Below are 22,937 nucleotides of genomic sequence, written 5' to 3' on the forward strand. Positions count from 1 at the left end.
CACTACAACCATCCGTTTCAACACATTCGTAATCTGTTGAATCGCTTAAGCCGCTGAAATCCGAGTCTGAATCCGAGCTAATGTCGCTATAGCTTGCTGTTTTTTCCGCCATGTTTGTTTGTATTGGCATCACTGTGTGACGTCACAGGAAAATGGACGGGTGTATATAACGATGGTTAAAATCAGGCACTTTGAAGCTTTTTTTAGGGATATTGCGTAATGGGTAACATTTTGAAAAAAACTTTGAAAAATAAAATAAGCCACTGGGAACTGATTTTTAATGGTTTTAACCCTTCTGAAATTGTGATAATGTTCCGTGAAGGTTTCAGGTGAGAGAGGACGCTAAAGGCAGTGCCTTTAAGGCGCGCCCCCGATATTATTGTCGGGTGGAAATCGGGAGAAATTCGGGAGAATGGTTGCCCCGGGAGATTTTCGGGAGGGGTGTCTCCCGGGAAAATTGGGAGGGTATGATATAGATCATACCCTCTATATCAAGTATGATATAGAGGCAACCTGTTTTTCCATTATACTGGTACTTCAAATGATGTCGGTCCACGCAGCCAAGAACATGGTCAACGTCCTCGTGTCCAAGCTGCCCGGCGACGGCCTCCAGAAGACGCCGTCCAGCGAGGTGGTGGTCAACATCTGCGGCGCACTCAACCACCTGGTCACCTGCAGCTCGCTGGCAGCGCGCGACATCTCGTACTTCAACGGCCTCCCGAAGCTGGTGGGCATCAAGTCGTCCCATGACAACAGGTAGGCGGACCTTGAGGAGCCTCGCTGTCGTCCACTGTCATGTGAGCGCTTGTAACGAGTGTTTATCGCTGGGCTTCCCCCTCATGGGGCTCTGGTATTTCCTCCTCGTTATCCTCACTCTTTCTCACACTTTGTCACCGGGTGTGTTTTTTTTTTTTTTTTTAGCTCCGGAGGTCTCAAGGCTGCCAGAGCTGCTTCCACTGTCCTCTGCAACATGTTCCAGTACAGCAAGCTGCACAAAGACTACAAACTGGTGAGAGAATTTTGCTGACTCTGCGAGTTCAGTCCACCTTAACACTCAGCAACCACTTCATATTCGTCTTTTTTAGAGAATATTCCAGTCAAGATGCTTCAGTTATCACAGGTCCTGTTGCTGGATGTTGATTGCAGACACTAAGTTGATGTGTTTTCTCTCGAGTTGAACGACCCTGAGGTCTTATCATTTCCCGACTGGACCGAAATGTCCAGGAAAAATACTCCCTTAAACGTAAACATAAGCAAACTCCCGTTGGGAACTCACAATACACGCTTGTTAGCCAAGTTAACACAGACTCGATTATACTGTTAGACTTGATTTATCCCACATGGGGGGAATTCCACTGGACAAAAAGTATGCACGACTTGATATAATAATGAAATGTTAGAGGGACAAGTATTACAGTGAAAGTAGGAAAATAACAATATTATATATATATATATATATATATATATATATATATATACAAAACCAGTGTAGTTGGCACATTGTGTAAATGGTAAACTAAAAACAGAATACAATACATTTGGAAATCCTTTTCAACTTATATTCAATAGAATAGAATAGAATAGAATAGAAAGTACTTTATTGATCCCTGGGGGAAATTCAGCACCACAGTTTGCTCACAATAGACAATAAATACTATACAGCATTATTCACATGTGAATAATATAAATAGTCTATTATACAGCATTATTCACATGTGAATAATATAAATATATTATACATATATTCTACATTTAAGTACAGTCAAGAAGTCAATAGACTGCAAAGACAAGATATTTAATGTTCGAACTGAGAAACTTAATTTTTTTTTGCAAATAATCATTAACTTAGAATTTAATGGCAGCAACACACTGCAAAAAAAGTTGGCACAGGGGCATTTTTACCACTGTGTTACATGGCCTTTCCTTTTAACAACACTCAGTAAACGTTTGGGAACTGAGGAGACCAGCTTTTCAGGTGGAATTATTTCCCATTCTTGCTTGATGTACAGCTTAAGTTGTGGTATTTTAGGCTTCATAATGCGCCACACATTTTGGACTACAGGCAGGCCAGTCTAGTACCCGCACTCTTTTACTATGAAGCCACGCTGTTGTAACACGTGCAGAATGTGGCTTGGCATTGTCTTGCTGAAATAAGCACGGGCGTCCATGAAAAAGACGCTGCTTGGATGGCAACATATGTTGCTCCAAAACCTGTATGTACCTTTCAGAATTAATGGCACCTTCACAGATGTGTAAGTTACCCATGCCTTGGGGCACTAATATACCCCCATACCATTACAGATGCTGGCTTTTGAACTTTGCGCCTATAAGAGAGGACACGATGTCCACAGTTTCCAAAAACAATTGGAAATGTGGACTCGTCAGACCACAGAACACTTTTCCACTTTGCATCAGTCCATCTAAGATGAGCTCGGGCCCAGCAAAGCCGGCAGCGTTTTTGGGTGTTGTTGATAAATGGCTTTGTCTTTGCATAGTAGAGTTTTTAACTTTCACTTACAGATGTAGCGACAAACTGTAGTTACTGACAGTGGTTTTCTGAAGTGTTCCTGAGCCCATGTGGTGATATCCTTTACACACTGATGTCGCTTTTTGATGCAGTACCGCCTGAAGGATCCAAGGTCACGGGCATTCAATGTTACCTGCAGTGATTTCTCCAGATTCTCTGAACCTTTTGATGATATTACAGGCTTTAGATGATGAAATCCCTAAATTCCTTGCAAAAGCTGGTTGAGAAATGTTGTTCTTAAACTGTTGGACAATTTGCTCACGCATTTGTTGACAAAGTGGTGACCCTCGCTCCGTCCTCGTTTGTGAATGACTGAGCATTTCATGGAATCTGCTTTTATACCCAATCATGGCACCCACCTGTTCCCAATTGGTCTATTCACCTGTGGGATGTTCCAAATAAGTGTTTGATGAGCATTCCTCAACTTTCTCAGTCTTTTTTTGCCACTTGTGCCAGCTTTTTTGAAACATGTCGCAGGCATCAAATTCCAAATGAGCTAACATTCGCAAAAAATAACAAAGTTTTCCACTTTGAATGTTAAATATCTTGTCTTTGCAGTCTATTCAATTGAATATAAGTTATTCATTGTATTCTGTTTTTATTTACCATTTACACAACGTGCCAACTTCACTGGTTTTGGGTTTTGTATTAACAGTGCCGTACTTGTATGACAGCTTGGCCGGGGAACAGATTCTTTCCGCTCGACCAGCGTTCCCGAACAGATCAGTTCATTCGCAGATGGAGGCCGTGCACTAACCTTGAGCGTGACACATCGGGGGTGGAGGTGTTGGGTGGAGGGGGGAGGGGGGGTCTGTCTTTCTCGGAGCAGTAATGGTGATTTAGGAGAAATGCTTCAGAATGCACCTTTGTCTGCGAACAAGAGCTGTGCGGCCATCTGGTTGCCGGGGCAACGCCCCCCTCCCAGGACGGCAGAAACAGTTGTGCGGATTGTGTTGTCGCGGGACAGTAGCTCCACTGTGCGTGAAGCTTTTACTGCGCTGACTGATGTGCCGATCGCTTCGGGCCAGCGTCTCCTCTTAACGCGCTCCACCCGCCCAAGAATGTTCTCCTCTGAAGATCGTGAAGGCGACCACTGTCAACCCGGCGGGTCGTCACACGGACCGACGGGTTCTAACCTTTTCAACGATGGAAAGATTGCGTTGTTTTGGAGCGGAATGGTAGCACCATGTTCTGGAACACCTTGTGACTGCTGTCCGCTTGCAGCATGTGAGTGGTTTTTCTTCAGCTGGCAAACGTGATGACAACCATAGAACAGGAAGTGGCACTGACTGTGACTTACAATGCAATTTGGGCAACATCAGTCATTGTCTTTGGCAGTGTTTTTCAACCACAGTGCCGTGTGAGATACAGTCTGGTGTGCGGTGGGAGATTATCTAATTTCACCTATTTGGGTTAAAAATGTTTTTTGCAAACCAGTAATTATAATCCGCAAATGATGAGTAACCATGTAATACTCTTCCATATCAGTAGGTGGCAGCCGGTAGCTAATTGCTTTGTAGATGTCGGAAACAGCGGTAGGCAGCGTGCAAGTAAAAAGGTGTCTATTGCTTAAACCAAAAATAAACAAAAGGTGAGTGCCCCTAATAAAAAGCATTGAAGCTTAGGGAAGGCTATGCAGAACGAAACTAAAACCGAACTGGCTACAAAGTAAACAAAAACAGAATGCTGGACGACAGCAAAGACTTACTGTGGAGCAGAGACGGCGTCCACAAAGTACATCCGAACATGACATGACAATCAACAACGTCCCCACAAAGAAGGATAAAAACAACTGAAATATTCTTTGATTGCTAAAACAAAGTAGATGCGGGAAATATCGCTCAAAGGAAGACATGAAACTGCTACAGGAAAATACCAAAAAAGAGGAAAAAGCCACCAAAATAGGAGCGCAAGACAAGAACCAAAACACTACACACAGGAAAACAACAAAAACCTCAAAATAAGTCACGGCGTGACGTGACAGGTGGTGACAGTACACCTACTTTGAGACAAGAGCTATAGTGATGCATGCTTGGTTATGGTTTAAAGTCATATCCAATAATTGCGACAACTTTGTTTTTACTGTCAACTGAGTTCGTTTTTTAATGATTTCTGCTGGTGGTGTGCCTCTGGATTTTTTCAACGCAAAAAAAGTGTGCCTTGGCTCAAAAAAGGTTGAAAAACACTGCTCTATGGCACCTGTTCTTAGAGAGGGTAGGGAGTGAGCTAGAACCTACCCCAGGAAACCTTAGGTACAATTTACAGCAGCAGTGTTCAAAAATTTTCCAGCATGAATAAAAATAGAAGGTGGCCATTATGATACATGTTGTACATTAAAGATACTAGTAACAAAGCATATTCTGTGTACAAAACCCAAAACCAGTGAAGTTGTCACGTTGTGTAAACGGTCAAATAAAAACAGATTACAATGATTTGCAAATCCTTTTCAACTTATATTCAATCGAACAGACTGCAAAGACAAGATACTTAACGTTCGAACTGGAAAACTTTGTTATTTTTTGCAAATATTAGCTCATTTGAAATTTGATGTGCAATATGTTAAAAAAAAAAGCTGGCACAAGTGGCAAAAAAGACTGATTAAGTTGAGGAATGTGTGGCTCCGAAATGACAACACAGGCACAGCTTCTTAAAGACGGGCTCTTTACTTGGGTTTATGCCGTGAAAACTACAAGACAAGACATGAAATACAATGCTTTAGACATAGTTCAGACATAGGCAAATAAAGCATACTTGCCAACCCTCCCGAATTTTCCGGGAGACTCCCGAAATTCAGCGCCTCTCCCAAAAACCTCCCGGGACAAATACTCTCCCGAAAATCTCCCGATTTTCAGCCGGAGCTGGAGGCCACGCCCCCTCCAGCTCCATGCGGACCTGAGTGAGGACAGCCTTTTTTCAGACGGGAGGACAACGGGGTGACAAGAACTAAATCATCCAGACTAGAGATAAATTGTATTATTATGTTTATCTTACCTAAAAATAAATATATTTATTAATTTTAAGTAAAAAAACGAAATACATTTTTACTGTATTTTGCTAAAAACATCAAAATTAATTGTATTTTTATTTGTATTTTTTCGGACTCCTTATTACATCCAGCCATAGAATTATACATTAAAATAAACATATATGAAATAATTAATTTTAAATGATCATAATTCATTTAAAATGACCATATTTAATTATTAAAATAATTGCGTGTTTATCAACAACTTTAGCATTTTATTCATTACATTTTGAAGCTCTCAGAAGCCAAGTTATGTTATATTCCTTAAGATTTATTTATGCAAGTTTGAAGTATCAATTATCTAAACACAGTTTTGTTTGCATATTTTCAGGATATATATATATATATATATATATATATATATATATATATATATATATATATATGTATGTATGTATGAAATACTTGACTTGGTGAATTCTAGCTGTCAATATACTCCTCCCCTCTTAACCATTTCCCCAACCACCAGTGTTGGGACTAACGCGTTACAAAGTAACGCGTTACTGTAACGCCGTTAGTTTCGGCGGTAACTAGTAATCTAACGCGTTATTTTTTATTTTCAGTAACTCAGTTACCGTTACTACATGATGCGTTACTGCGTTATTTTACGTTACTTTTTATGTAGTATAAAGTGTGTTTTATCGGAGCGCTGCTCTGTCATCGTTCTGATTCTTCTTGTGTCAAGCCGGAGAAGAGAGAGAGACATGCGCTCTGTGTGTGCGTGTGAGTGTGTTGAGGGAGGGGAGGGGAGGGGGGGCGTGTCTGATCATGGCGGAGCCAGAAGTCGAGTTTGTTAACATGGAGATATTTTCACTACTTTTCTTTTGTCGAGCACAAAGAAAAGAACATTTTAGTTAAATGTAAATTGTGCTTTGGATCAAAGATGCCATCTACTGCCCAAAACAGCAATTCAAATCTGCTGAAACAAGCTACATAAGCAACATGCTTCGACGAAGCTAGTAAAGAGAGACAGAGACTCCAATGACACTTTACCTCCACCACCACTTAAGGATTAACTCTGCCTCTGCTCATTCACCGCTGAAGGTACACACACTCTGTCAATCAATGTTCCCTCTAATTGTTCATGTGTGTGAGCAAACACAAAAAGTCCCTGAGCATTGAGTGGACTCCATGTGAGCAACTTTAGACGTGCACACTGTGGCTACACCAGCAGCACACCTGTCCCAAACCTCACTAAATAACAACTTCAATCTCCATCCATCCATCCATTTTCTACCGCTTGTCCCTTTCGGGGTCGCTGGAGCCTATCTCAGCTGCATTCGGGCGGAAGGCTGGGTACACCCTGGACAAGTCCCCACCTCATCACAGGGCCAACACAGATAGACAGACAACATTCTCTTATTATTATAATCAAATGACAGCAGTCATTTCCATTTCTAATATAAGTGTTTAGGCCCACTTACAATGACAATAACAACAAATATTGTTTTTCATGAACTGTGTACTTGTATTGTTTGTCTGGGTGGAGGTCCTGCTTTGGAAATAATTGGTACCCCTTTCAGACATTGCATTTAGTTCCCATTAAAACATTCACATGTTGCACAATGAGATGTAAGCAGGGGATCATGTGTACATTCCTGCAACTTCCTGTTTGTAAAAAATATATTTTTATTAGTATTTATTTAATATACTAACAGCATTTAATTATTAATATTTATAAATTAAGATTCCTAATAAATGACACTAGAATAAGCACACATTTGATTGGTAAATCATAGTGTAACGACCTGGAATTACACTTTATGTGTGGTGTTGGAGTTGTCCGACTTTTTGTGTGGCTGTAAACGCATCACTGGCTCAGTGCCATATGTGCAAGTGTTGGCGCACGTGAGAAAGAGCGAGCGGCAGCTGTTGATAAAACAAAGTTACTTTTGGTCTGGTTTGTACTGCAGAAAATGACCACTTTTGCTAGATATCATTTTTTTACTAATGTTTTGGTGATGTGTTTATGGCCGACAATAAAGAGTTTTGCTCAGTAAAGTGATGGGTGGAATTCATGTCCTCAAAGCGTCTCGACAGACGTTACAATATTTGAACAATGATGACGAAAACGGTTTTCTCTGTCGTGTCCGTGTCGTGTCGAAAATTGTTATGCGCTTATTTTTTTATTTGATTTTGTGCGTGGCATAGATTTGCCGTGCACAGAGGACGCTTGAGCAGTGCACAATTGCACATGCGCGCTCCTGAGAGGGAACGTTGCTGTCAATTCTCTTATATACTCTTTCATTCTAGACTTCTAGAGTGTTTGATTATCACATCACTCTAAATGTATAGACTATAAAGTTCACAAACCTAAAGAGGGATCCTAGTGGGCCAGGCCAATTTTTCCTTATCTCTAAACTAAAACTGGGGAAATGTGTAGAGTGTTCTGGGTTTCAGACATGATTTTGTATAAGAATTACTTGAGGAAGAAAATGCCTGGTTAGACTTTGTGTATGTAGTGTGTGCCTTTCTTGCTTTACATCTATGCTGTTATTATGCTGTTTGTTACTTATGTACGTTATGTTGCAGCTATTTAAAATAGTTTTGTCAATTTGTTCTGGCCAGAAACAAATTGGTCTTTGTAATATATCTTTGTCTTTGTGTGTTGTATGTAGACCACATGGCTTAGCACAGTTCAGTGATGCAAATGCATGTCAAGTTGATCAACAGATTGTATTATTCTCCAGTGCAATAACAGTACTGAAATGAAGGCTAAAAGGGCATTAATGGGAGCTTTAAAAAAAAAAAAAAAGACAAAAAGAAGTAACTAAATAGTTACTTTTCACAGTAACGCATTACTTTTTGGTACTGAGTTAGTAACTGAGTTACTTTTGAAATGAAGTAACTAGTAACTGTAACTAGTTACTGCTTTTCAGTAACTAACCCAACACTGCCAACCACGCCCCGCCCCACCCCTGACCACGCCCCCCACCTCCCGAAATCGGAGGTCTCAAGGTTGGCAAGTATGAAATAAAGTGCTAAATAAAATAGCTACCTCGTGGCCGCCTGCCACTTCGGAGGTTCTTGGGCAGCAAATATTTCAGTCTTGTGCATACTAAATGAGCGTACAATAATTAAACCAATGTACTTTATAAATATACAGAACAATTCGACACAATATGACAAAATACCTTGTTCAGCTGTGTAAATGTTCTTGCTGCTGCTGATGGCTCGCTCAAAGTCCTTTGCATGTCTGGGCGAATGCAGGTCTCGCAACCTCCAATACTAAACCAAAACCTCGCGAGAATAGCGGTTTAACAAAGGAAATAAATTGCCCTTATTATAGTAAATCACCAAAATGATTCCCGGGCGCAGCCACCGCTGCTGCCCACTGCTCCCCTCACCTCCCAGGGGGTGATCAAGGGTGATGGGTCAAATGCAGAGAATAATTTCGCCACACCTAGTGTGTGTGTGTGACAATCATTGGTACTTTAACTTTAACTTTAACTTTAACTTAAACAAAATGTGTCTTATTTACAGAAAATGTAACATGAATTCACAACCATAATCATTTTCAACAAAAAATATTAACCCTTAAAACAAAAATATTAAGCGTAAGTTTCAACGACACTTACAGAATGCTTATTAAACACTTATTTGGAACATCCCACAGGTGTGCAGGCTAATTGAGAACAGGTGGGTGCCATGATTGGGTATAAAAGCAGCTTCCATGAAATGATCCTTTTTAGATTCCTTTCCCTAAAACTGTGTACTATATAAAAGTATGCACTACACCAGGGCTGTCCAATCTTTTTGACTTGGGGGCCCAAAAAATTTGGTCGGGGGCTGAAAGCCAACTGCATGTAAAGTAACTATAATATATACATATATATACATATACATATATACATATACATATATACACACATATCTACAGCTCTTAGCACACACACACATATATATATATATATATATATATATATATATATATATATATATATATATATATATATATATATATATATAATTTGATATTAAGAGCATGTGAAAGTTTTTTTTTTAAACAAATGTAACATGCGCACGCTTCATAGTCAGATGACTTGGTATTTGACACATGCTAACATTCGGCATGCTAATGTTAGCGTTCTAACACCCTAACTTTGTCGGCCATCTTTACAGTCGAACACCTCAGAGTCATATAACTTGGTACTTGACACGCTAACTGCGAGCGTGCTAGCGTTAGCATTAGGGCTGCAGCTAACGATTATTTTTCTATCGATTAATCTATAGATTATTTTTTTCGATTAATCGGTTAATCTATAGATTATTTTTCCGATTAATCTATAGATTATTTTTTCTTTTACCGATTATTTTTTTTTATTTAAAATGAAGAGGAAAAAATAAATGTAGGCCAGTTTTTTCAAAAGGCATGGCTTTTATTTACAAAAAAAAAAGTATGGCCACTCAGTCAACATTGACAGCAACATGACAAAATATTCTGTAACAATGTAAACATTTAAAACTTTTAACATTTAACAAAATTAAAAGTAGCTTATTTGCTTTTTAATGTGCAAATATAAAAGTAAACATCCAGTGCAAATCTTAATATTCTGCAATAGTATAAGCATTTCAAAAGTAAAAGTATTGCTTATTTTGCTTTAAAATGTGCAAAAATAAAGATAAACATCCAATACAAAAAAGTGCAAAACGGAAATATTCTGTAACAACAGTGTAAACATTTCAACAAAAGTAAAAGTATTGCTTATTTGCTAAAATGTATAAAAATAAAGATAAACATCCAATACAAAAAAGTGCGAAACGAAATATTTTGTAACAACAGTGTAAACATTTCAACAAAAGTAAAAGTATTGCTTATTTTGCTTAATAACACAACAATGATAGTATGATTAAAGTGAAAGTTAATTGTTTGTTTGTACATAGTATATGTAACTGTTAATGTTGTAAAAGGTATTTGCACAACTAATTAACATTAGCGTTTGTGACACGTCTTGTGCCGTGGGGTTCTTTCAGGACCGACAGACTGAATGCCAGACGGCTTTGCCAGGTTTACAATCTTTTAATTTTACACAAAGTCTTTTCTCTTCCAGCTCTTTTCTCTTTCTTTCCTCGCTTTTCGGCTCCTCTTCCTCGCTCACTCGTCGTCCTCTGTCTCTGGCTCTCCTCCTCTCTCGCTCCACGTCAGCTTCACTTTGGCTCCTTCCAGTCTCTCTTCCCTCTCTCTCTGCTGCTCCTCTTTTCTTCAGCGAGAGGAGATTGGATGATCGTGCCCAGGTGCGCGGATCGCGCACCTGGGCACGATTGCGGCGTCGCTCCCGGTGCGCCCCGCCTCGCCGCTCGCTCGCCGGCGCCGCCTCTCCACAGCGTTAAAGAGGAGCGCGTCTTTGTAAACACTGAACAGGCACGCCAAACGCGCCTCTCAGAGCGAAACGGTGCTTTAGTTTATGAATTTACAACGCAGATACAAATGACACATTCATGTTTTTGTGTAATGATGACAACGTATACTCACGCGGACGATTGACTAGTTGATGGTGATGGCAAGAACGCTGTCGGGTGTTTTCTTTTCAAATGTTCGTTCATAGCCGTTGTGCTGCTATGATAGGCCATTTCCGCTCGACACAGTGTGCATACAACAACATTATTAGGCCGTTTATTGAAATACTCCCACACTTTTGACGACCTTTGGCGTGCTTTTTTCCCCTCGCTCGCATCGTCTGCTTTGCGCTCCGCCATGACAGTAGTGTGACGTAAATATGTGACGCGTCGACGCATAAAAACGGCGTCGACGTATTTACGTAACCGATGACATCGATGACGTCGACTATGTCGACGCGTCGTTTCAGCCTTAGTTAGCATTCTAGCACAGAAACATTAGCATGCAAACTTTTTTGCAGACGAACACCTCAGAGTCATAGAACTTGGTACTATGCTGACTGTTAACAAACATGCTAACTTTTTTTTTTTTTTTTTTTGCAAATTCCTAGTCATACGACTTGTCACTCGATGCATTCTAACTGTTAGCATTGCTAACGCTAGCATTTAGCTTCGTCTTGCACATTTCAGCATTAAAGGGGAACATTATCACCAGACCTATGTAAGCGTCAATATATACCTTGATGTTGCAGAAAAAAGACCATATATTTTTTTAACCGATTTCCGAACACAACGTGACGTCACATCGGGAAGCAATCCGCCATTTTCTCAAACACCGAGTCAAATCAGCTCTGTTATTTTCCGTTTCTTCGACTGTTTTCCGTACCTTGGAGACATCATGCCTCGTCGGTGTGTTGTCGGAGGGTGTAACAACACGAACAGGGACGGATTCAAGTTGCACCAGTGGTCCAAAGATGCGAAAGTGGCAAGAAATTGGACGTTTGTTCCGCACACTTTACCGACGAAAGCTATGCTACGACAGAGATGGCAAGAATGTGTGGATATCCTGCGACACTCAAAGCAGATGCATTTCCAACGATAAAGTCAAAGAAATCCGCCGCCAGACCCCCATTGAATCTGCCGGAGTGTGTGAGCAATTCAGGGACAAAGGACCTCGGTAGCACGGCAAGCAATGGCCCCAGTTTGTTCCCGCAGACGAGCGACCTAAACCCCCTATCGACCCTAGCTTCCCTGGCCTGCTAACATCAACTCCAAAACTGGACAGATCAGCTTTCAGGAAAAGAGCGCGGATGAGGGTATGTCTACAGAATATATTAATTGATGAAAATTGGGCTGTCTGCACTCTCAAAGTGCATGTTGTTGCCAAATGTATTTCATATGCTGTAAACCTAGTTCATAGTTGTTAGTTTCCTTTAATGCAAAACAAACACATACCAATCGTTGGTTAGAAGGCGATCGCCGAATTCGTCCTCGCTTTCTCCCGTGTCGCTGGCTGTCGTGTCGTTTTCGTCGGTTTCGCTTGCATACGGTTCAAACCGATATGGCTCAATAGCTTCAGTTTCTTCTTCAATTTCGTTTTCGCTACCTGCCTCCACACTACAACCATCCGTTTCAATACATGCGTAATCTGTTGAATCGCTTAAGCCGCTGAAATCCGAGTCTGAATCCGAGCTAATGTCGCTATAGCTTGCTGTTCTATGCGCCATGTTTGTTTGTATTGGCATCACTGTGTGACGTCACAGGAAAATGGACGGGTGTATATAACGATGGTTAAAATCAGGCACTTTGAAGCTTTTTTTAGGGATATTGCGTGATGGGTAAAATTTTGAAAAAAACGTCTAAAAATAAAATAAGCCACTGGGAACTGATTTTTAATGGTTTTAACCCTTCTGAAATTGTGATAATGTTCCCCTTTAACACACAATTTCTCCCAAATTGCATATTCTAGTTGTTTTGTGTAATGTTGTAATCGGGTTTGTTTTGATTTTGTTCAATAGAACTTGTCGAGGGCCAAAAAAACCCAAACTGCTGCAGTTTGGCCACACCTGAGTTAGACGGTCCAAACACATTGCTAAGAGTTGTGTGTCAATGAGTGGAGGGCGTCGGCTCGGCCAGATGTTCTCCTACTTGGCGTCTGCACACGTTCATCTTTTATCTGGTTTGACCCCCACCTCTGCGCTCTTATTGGTCTGCTGTCCCCTCCCTTCCCTTCCCCTCTCGGGTTCTGCAGTGCGGGACGGTGCCGGTCCGCTTTATCTGAGGTATAGTTTCTTTTGGAGTCAGCCGAGGGTTTTTATCAGTGGACAAAAATCCTGTTTGCAATCAATGGCCCATATGGGAGTTTTTAGTCTCATAGTGTTTAAATACTTTTCTATTTATTAAGGTGTAATAATGCTTGGGTGTCCAAACTACTGCCCGTCGCATCGCAGAGTGCTTTCAAATTAACCGGAAATACCAAGGGGTCCCTGAATGCTACATATTTGCTGAAAGTACTATGAAATGATAACATAGTATTTACTTATATGACACAATCCATACAACCTTTCCTAGTCATGGTGCAAAACAAATAAATAATCTTAAATACCAAGTGGTCCCTGAATGCTACATATTTGCTCCCATCTTGAGGACAATGTGAGTAAATCAGATCAATGCCCCCTGAACGTACTACAAAATGATAGCATAGCATTTACTTATATGACACAATCCAAACAACCTTCCCTAGTAATGGTGAAAAAAAAAAAAATTCTTAAATACCAAGTGGTCCCTGAATGCTACATATTTGCTCCCATCTTGAGGACAATGTGAGTAAATCAGATCAATGCCCCCTGAAGGTACTACAAAATGATAACATAGCATTTACTTATATGACACAATCCAAACAACCTTCCCTAGTAATGGTGCAAAAAAATAATAATTCTTAAATACCAACTGGTCCCTGACTGCTACATATTTGCTCCCATCTTGAGGACAATGTGAGTAAATTAGATCCATGCCCTCTGAAAGTGCTATGAAATTATAGCATAGCATTTACTTATATGACACAATGCAAACAACCTTCCCTAGTAATGGTGCAAAGAAAAATAATTCTTAAATACCAAGGGGTCCCTGAATGCTACATATTTGCTCCCATCTTGAGGACAATGTGAGTAAATCAGATCAATGCCCCCTGAACGTACTACAAAATGATAGCATAGCATTTACTTATATGACACAATCCAAACAACCTTCCCTAGTAATGGTGCAAAAAAAAATAATTCTTAAATACCAAGTGGTCCCTGAATGCTACATATTTGCTCCCATCTTGAGGACAATGTGAGTAAATCAGATCAATGCCCCCTGAAGGTACTACAAAATGATAACATAGCATTTACTTATATGACACAATCCAAACAACCTTCCCTAGTAATGGTGCAAAAAAAATAAAAATCTTAAATACCAACTGGTCCCTGACTGCTACATATTTGCTCCCATCTTGAGGACAATGTGAGTAAATTAGATCCATGCCCTCTGAAAGTGCTATGAAATTATAGCATAGCATTTACTTATACGACACAATGCAAACAATCTTCCCTAGTAATGGTGCAAAGAAAAATAATTCTTAAATACCAAGGGGTCCCTGAATGCTACATATTTGCTCCAATCTTGAGGACAATGTGAGTAAATCAGATCAATGCTCCCTGAAAGTACTACAAAATGATAGCATAGCATTTACTTATACGACACAATCCAAACTCCCTTTCCTTGTCATGGTGCAAAACAAATAAATCATCTTAAATACCAATTGGTCCCTGAATGCTACATATTTGCTCCAATCTTGAGGACAACGTGAGTAAATCAGATCAATGCCCCCTGAAAGTACTAAAAAATGATAGCATAGCATTTACTTGTATGACACAATCCAAACAACCTTTACTAGTCATGGTGCAAAACAAATAAATAATCTTAAATACCAAGTGGTCCCTGAATGCTACATATTTGCTCCCATCTTGAGGACAATGTGAGTAAATCAGATCAATGCTCCCTGAAAGTACTACAAAATGATAGCATAGCATTCACTTATATGACACAATCCAAACAACCTTCCCTAGTCATGGTGCAAAACAAATAAATAATCTTAAATACCAAAGGGTCCCTGAATGCTACATATTTGCTCCCATATTGAGGACAATGTGGGTAAATTAGATCTATGCCCCCTGAAAGTACTACAAAATTATAGCATGGCATTTACTTATATGACACAATCTAAACAACCTTCCCTAGTCATGGTGCAAAACAAATAAATAATCTTAAATACCAAAGGGTCCCTGAAAGCTACATATTTGCTCCCATATTGAGGACAATGTGGATAAATTAGATCTATGCCCCCTGAAAGTACTACTAAATGATAGCATAGCATTTATTTATATGACACATTCCAAACAACCTTCTCTAGTAATGGTTCAATAAAAAATCATTCTTAAATACCAAGGGGTCCCTGAATGCTACATATTTGCTCCCATCTTGAGGACAATGTGAGTAAATCAGATCAATGCCCCCTGAAAGTACTACAAAATGATAGCATAGCATTTACTTATATGACATAATCCAAACAACCTTCCCTAGTAATAGTGAAAAAAAAAATCTTAAATACCAAGGGGTCCCTGTATGCTACATATTTGCTCCAATCTTGAGGACAATGTGAGTAAATCAGATCAATGCCCCCTGAAAGTACTACAAAATTATAGCATAGCAATTACTTATATGACACAATCCAAACAACCTTCCCTAGTAATGGTGCAAAAAAAAATCTTAAATACCAAGGGGTCCCTGAATGCTACATATTTGCTCCCATCTTGAGGACAATGTGAGTAAATCAGATCAATGCCCCCTGAAAGTGCTTTGAAACTATAGCATAGCATTTACTTATATGACACAATCCATACAACCTTTCCTAGTCATGGTGCAAAGAAAAATGCAACCGAACACACGTGGTCACTGAACATTGTAGTTATTATGAAAAATGTCTAAACAGCATAAAAAAAATAAAAATTACACTTATTTGAATTCATTAGAGTGCATGATGTGAAAATGTAAAGCTTGATGGGTTTTTTTTGTTTGTTTTTTGGCCCACGACATGTTCTATAGACAAAATCAAAACAACCCTGATTAGAACATTACACAAAAAAAGATACAATATGCAATTATGGGAGAAATTGTGCATGAATGCTGAAATGTGATATATATATATATATATATATATATATATATATATATATATATATATATATATATATATATATATATATATATATATATATATATATAAGTGTGTGTGTGTGCTAAGAGCTGTAGATATGTGTGTGTATATATGTACATATATATATATATATATATGTATATATATGTATATATTATAGTTACTTTACATGCAGTTGGCTTTCGGCCCCCGGCCAAATTTTTGGGCCCCCAAGTCAAAAAGATTGGACAGCCCTGGTGTAGTGCATACTTTTATATAGTACACCGTTTTAGGGAAAGGACTCTAAAAGGATCTGCCCGCTTGCCGTGATCCTCACTGGCACCGTTGCTTCCCGGCAGGAATGTGGGGAATCCTCAGCAGATATTGTGGCTTTGTGTCGTGGGCCTCCTGGGAGCATTTACGAGAGAGGCCCCTGGCCCCCGTCCTCCCGGCATATCCTCTCCCGCCCAAACACACATCTTCCCCACCAAACTCAACTTGGCAAAGGCACCGTGTGGGTGTGTGTCATTTGATACAACAGTGTTTCCTCAACATAGCGCCCCCTAGAGGGCGGCCAAAAATGATCTGTTTCTCAGCTGTGGGCCGTTGTAATGCACTTTTCCACCACTTGTGGCAGTAATGGCAATATCAATCAGTCTGGAGCTAAAGTCATAGAGAGGTTTCTTAAGGGCAAAAATTATGACTAAGGTAGTGAATCTGTTAGCATGCTAACATAAACATTCCAACATTAGCTTGCTAACTTTTTTAGCCAACACCTCACTGTCATATAGTTTGTTATTTGACACATGCTAACTGTTAGCATGTTTTCGTTAGCATTCTATTATGCTAACTTTTTCAGACGATTTTTCAGACGATTTTACAGCCGAACACTTCATATAAGTCCTATAACTTTGCACATGGTAGCATGATAGCTTGCGAACACTAGCTTGCTAACTTTTTTAGCCAATGTACCAGATGAACGCCTCAGAATCATATAAGTTGGTACTTACATGCTAACTGTTATCATTTTTACGTGTTTTTTTAAGCACATTTTGCATGTGTATGCACATGCAAACACATGCTAACTTTCAACATGATAGTGTTAGCATTCTAACACACTAACTTTTCTGCCAATTCCACAGCCGAACACCTCAGAATCATATAACTTGCTTATTTATATTTAAGAAACACACATATTATTATTTATTATTGGTTTAGTTTGTTTAATTTTATTTATTTTTCATCAGTTTTTATGAGTGCTTTTTTATACAGTATATTTAATTATTAATCAGCCTGACCTAAGCCTTTAAAATAATCTCTTTGATTATTTTAAACCCTTTCGTATAATTTTACAAGATTTATCCTATTAATAATAATAATAATAATAATAGATTTTATTTGTAAAAAGCACTTTACATTGAGCAAACAACCTCAAAGTGCTACAGTGTATTGAAAAAATAATAATAATAATAATAAAAAGATAATAAAGAAAATAAAAAAATAGAACAGCCTAATAGCTAGAACTAGTATGCATATATCTATAAAAAAGCTTTTTTTAAAAGAAGGGTTTTTAAGCCTTTTTTTAAAAGCATCCACAGTCTGTGGTGCCCTCAGGTGGTCAGGGAGAGCGTTCCACAGACTGGGAGCGGCGGAGCAGATAGTTCGTAGCTTTGTCCTCGGAGGTTGAAGGAGGTTAGCCTGTCCGGAGCGGAGGTGTCGTGTGGAGGATTTGGGGGTGAGTAGTTCTTTGAGGTAGAGGGGGGCATTTCCATGGAGGCACTGTTAAACTGTATGTTATTTTTTAATGATTAAAATCAACAGTAAGATTACTATATCGGCGTTAATATTTGATATATTAGTAGAAAATCGGGCCCTGACTTATACACTATTGTGTGTCCAAATGGTTCTATTACGAAAATAATGTCAAATTAAAATATCCCCGGGAAGAGCTGGACAAAGTAGAAGGACGTCTGGGCTTCTCTGCTTAGGCTGCTGCCCCCGCACCCGACTTCAGACAAAACATACATTACATCAAACATACATTTTTTTACACTATGCTATACACATGCTACAGTTAGCATTTTAGCATGCTAGATTTTTGTAGTTTTGTATTTCTATGCTAACTGTAAACATGCTATAGTTAGCATAGTACTGTTAGCATGCTTTCTTTTTTTAGTAAATATTTTGTGTCACCCCGACGCTTTTTGTCCGACGTGCTAACTGTTAGCATTTCATTCAGCTTTGGCTCTGCAGCATTCACACAACATTTTACCAAAATTGCATTTTTTTAGTTCCTTGAAAAACACTCAACTACATATTTTATACAGTTTCAAAATTGAAAACTACCAAAATGGCCATCGCATTCCTTAAGCTGTTATTGTGCAGCATTTGTTTTAAACTTGTACAGTTTAGTGATTTCGAATGTTGCATACTGTGGAGTTCGACGGGTTATTAAATGCCTGAAGGTGTTATTGTCAAGAAAAACTGTCAATCTGTATGATAATTGTTTTGGTTATGATAACATTCCCATATAATCAATGAAGGGCATACTAAGGGTGGCCGTATACACAACGCTAACACTGTCATAAACCGGTGCCATATAGTTAAACAACAATGACAAACACATTTCGGGAGAATATTTGCACCGCAAAACAACACAAACACAACAGAACAAATTCCCAGAATCCCCTGTAGCACAAACTCTTCCGGAACGCTACAATCCATCTATTTTCTTCCGCTTATCCGAGGTCGGGTCGCAGTCTAAGCAGAGAAGCCCAGACTTCCCTCTCCCCAGCCACTTCGTCCAGCTCTTCCCGGAGGATCTCGAGGCGTTCCCAGACCAGCCGGTAGACATAGTCTTCCCAACGTGTCCTGGGTCTTCCCCTTGGCCTCCTGCTGGTCGGACGTGCCCTAAACACCTCCCTAGGGAGGCGTTCGGGTGGCATCCCGAGCAGATGCCCGAACCACCTCATCTGGCTCCTCTCCATTACTCTAAGTTCCTCCCGGATGAGAGAGCTTCTCAACCTATCTCTAAGGGAGAGACCCTGTCTGATTGTGGCAGTCCGCTCCCTGTATGATCAGTGTCAGAACTTGGTCCGCATTGCCGACAGTAAGCCGCACCCGTTTCCAGTGAGGGTTGGACTCCGCCAAGGCTGCCCTTTGTCACCGATTCAGTTCATAACTTTTATGGACAGAATTTCTAGGCGCAGTCAAAGGCGTTGATTTGATCCGGTTTGGTGGCTGCAGGATTAGATCTCTGCTTTTTGCAGATGATGTGGTCCTGATGGCTTCATCTGGCCAGGATCTTCAAGCTCTCACTGGATCGGTTCGCAACCGAGTGTGAAGCGACCAGGATGAGAATCAGCACCTCAAAGTCCGAGTCCGTGGTTCTCGGGTGGAGTGCCATCTCCAAATTGGGGAGGAGATCTTGCCCCAAGTGGAGGAGTTCAAGTGCATCTCTATCTTCCTTCAAAACCGCACTAAAAGAACACCTCCAGGCAACTTCAACACTAGACTAAAACCCTCCCCCCACCACATCCCACCTCCCCGGATTGTAAATAATCAAATGTATATACTTGTTCTTATGCTTTCTGATCTCACTATGTTCACCGCTCGCTGTACATATCCTACCAAGGCAGACCTACATTGTTTCAATGTCCATTTCTCTGATGATATAATTGTTGATGACTGAAGTGTTGATATCAACCAAACCTAACCCCCCCCCCCCCCCCCCCGCCCCACATCCCACCCCCTGGATTGTAAATAATTCAATGTATATACTCTGATGATTAACGTGTGATGACTGTATTATGCTGATAGTATATATTTGTACCATGAATTGATTAACGTGGACCCCGACTTAAACAATTTGAAAAACTTATTCGGGTGTTACTATTTAGTGGTCAATTGTACGGAATATGTACTGTACTGTGCAATCTACTAATAAAAGTTTCAATCGATCAATCAATACCTAGGAGTCTTGTTCACGAGTGAGGGAAGAGTGGATCGTGAGGTCGACAGGCGGATCGGTGCGGGGTCTTCAGTAATGCGGACACTGTATCGATCCGTTGTGGTGAAGAAGGAGCTGAGCCGGAAGGCAAAGCTCTCAATTTACCGGTCGATTTACGTTCCCATCCTCACCTATGGTCATGAGCTTTGGGTTATGACCGAAAGGACACAATATGTTGGGTTAATTGACCTGAGCGACAGCCATACTCGCCAACCCTCCCGATTTTCCCGGGAGACTCCCGAATTTCTGTGCCACTCCTGAAAATCTCCCGGGGCAACCATTCTCCCGAGTATCTCCCGATTTCCACCCGGACAACAGTATTGGGGGCGTGCCTTAAAGCCACTGCCTTTAGCGTCCTCTACAACCTGTCGTCACGTCCGCTTTTCCTCCGTACAAACAGCGTGCCGGCCCAGTCTCATAATATCTACGGCTTTTCACACACACATACTTGGTCAACAGCCATACAGGTCACACTGAGGGTGGCCGTATAAACAACTTTAACACTGTTACAAATATGCGCCACACTGTGAACCCCCACCAAACAAGAATGACAAACACATTTCGGGAGAACATCCGCACCGTAACACAACATAAACACAACAGAACAAATACCCAGAAGCCCTTGCAGCACTAACTCTTCCGGGACGCTACAATATACACTCTCCACTACCACCAAACCCCCCCACCCCCCCATCTCCCGAATTCGGAGGTCTCAAGGTTGGCAAGTATGCTGTGGAGTTCGACGGGTTATTAAATGCCTTAAGGCAGTGGTTCTCAACCTTTTTTCAGTGATGTACCCCCTGTGAACATTTTTTTAATTCAAGTACCCCCTAATCAGAGCAAAGCATTTTTGGTTGAAAAAAAGAGATAAAGAAGTCAAATACAGCACTATGTCATCAGTTTCTGATTTATTAAATTGTATAACAGTGCAAAATATTGCTCATTTGTAGTGGTCTTTGTTGAACTATTTGGAAAAAAAAGATATCAAAATAACTAAAAACTTGTTGAAAAATAAACAAGTGATTCAATTATAAATAAAGATTTCTACACAATCATCAACTTAAAGTGCCCTCTTTGGGGATTGTAATAGAGATCCATCTGGATTCATGAACTTAATTCTAAACATTTCTTCACAAAAAAAGAAATCTTTAACATCAATATTTATGGAACATGTCCACAAAAAAATCTAGCTGTCAACACTGAATATTGCATTGTTGCATTGTAATGAATGGAATAGCCTACTTGATTTGATGTTCAGTTTATGAACTTACATTCATATTTTGTTGAAGTATTTTCCAATAAATATATTTATAAAGGATTTTTGAATTGTTGCTATTTTTACAATATTTCAAAAAAAATCTCACGTACCCCTTGGCATACCTTCAAGTACCCCCATTTGAGAACCACTGCCTTAAGGTGTTATTGTCAAGAAAAACTGTCAATCTGTATGATAATTGTTTTGATTATAACAATAATAATCCCATATAATCAATGAAGGGCATAGTTAGTCAAAAGCCATACATGTCACACTAAGGGTGGCTGTATACACAACGCCAACACTGTCATAAACCGGTGCCATATAGTGAAACCACACTAAACAATGACAAACACATTTCGGGAGAATATTTGCACCGCAACACAACAGAACAAATTCCCGGAATTCCCTGCAGAACCAACTCTTCCAGGACGCTACAATATGTTGGGTTAATTGACCTGAGCGACAGCGCCCTCTGCTGGATCGCGAGCTGCATCACTATCATTGCAGTATGTTTGTCGTGAAATGTAACCGTCTTTTCCCCCCTAGTATCTAAATGATAAACATTGTAAACATTGTTTGCCTTACAGAAAGGATTCGCTCGTCGGGACTTTGCTGACGCCGCCATCTAAAGTGCTCGTTTGAGTCGTCTCTGCGTGCAAACGCACAGGAGGAAGCGAGATGATGATCCAAACATGACCTAACCACAGGAAGAGACTAACTAAATGTGGATCCAAGCCAACAGAACCGTTTTTTGTTTTTTTGTTTTTTTAAACCGGACTGAGGATAACTTTTTCAAACCACTCTTATTGTTTTTAAAAGGTCAAAGGTTCCTGTTTTCCATTTCAGCACTCATGCTTCCATACTTATTATGCTTAGCATTTGAAGTGTTTATTATGCAGTGCACTCACCACACCACACGTTTGGAGCTTAACTACCCTTAATTGTCAACATTTGTGTTCCATAGCAGAAGAACTAATCAGTTTGGAACACATCCGCACGCTCAGGAATGAAGTCGACAGTGTACATAGTATTACTGACGTCATTACTTACTAAAACATGTCTTTTTCTCTGGGCGACTGAACGATGCAGTGTGCATGCCGGGCCACTAGAGGGCGGTGTCATGTCATACGCATCACCAAGTGTATTATCAGGAAGGTAAACAAGTCGACTAAAGTGTTGTTTGCAAGTGTGATGGCGGACTGGAGAATGTAAGTATTGACGAAGCAAGTGTTTACCAACTAACTGGAACATGTTTGATTTTAAAAAAAGTTAGCGCTTTGGACTTAAAAGCGCTCTATTGGCGTCTTTTAGAGCGTCGTCATTGTTGTGTGACGTCACGTCTGAGTCAGCAACTTCAGAGCTGATTTCAATCAACTTTTCCTCCTCCGGAGTTAATAATTTACACGTCTCACTTTTTTTTTTTGGACTGCATAAGTGTCGGAAAATTATGTACTATTCAGTGTGCGCCTTCAGAAGGGGGTGACGTCACTTAACAAATTAACCAAACTGATAGAGAACTGTCCTGACGCCATTTTGTTGTACATG

General features: G+C 40.1%; 1 protein-coding gene across 1 annotated transcript in view; it reads left to right on the forward strand.

Annotated features, from left to right (window-relative positions):
- The window catches only part of LOC133608470 (plakophilin-3-like), a 61,428-nt gene that overhangs the window by 38,392 nt on the left and 99 nt on the right, over positions 1 to 22,937 (forward strand). Inside the window, exons 11-13 of the mRNA XM_061963715.2 lie at positions 561 to 756; positions 922 to 1,009; positions 21,980 to 22,937. The exon at positions 21,980 to 22,937 is cut by the window's right edge and continues 99 nt beyond it. Of these exons, the coding sequence (XP_061819699.2) occupies positions 561 to 756; positions 922 to 1,009; positions 21,980 to 22,021 (326 nt within the window). The 3' untranslated portion in view covers positions 22,022 to 22,937. The remainder of the gene's footprint in view (positions 1 to 560; positions 757 to 921; positions 1,010 to 21,979) is intronic.

The sequence above is a fragment of the Nerophis lumbriciformis genome, linkage group LG06, assembly GCF_033978685.3.
Source record: "Nerophis lumbriciformis linkage group LG06, RoL_Nlum_v2.1, whole genome shotgun sequence".
Taxonomy (NCBI): Eukaryota; Metazoa; Chordata; class Actinopteri; order Syngnathiformes; family Syngnathidae; genus Nerophis; species Nerophis lumbriciformis.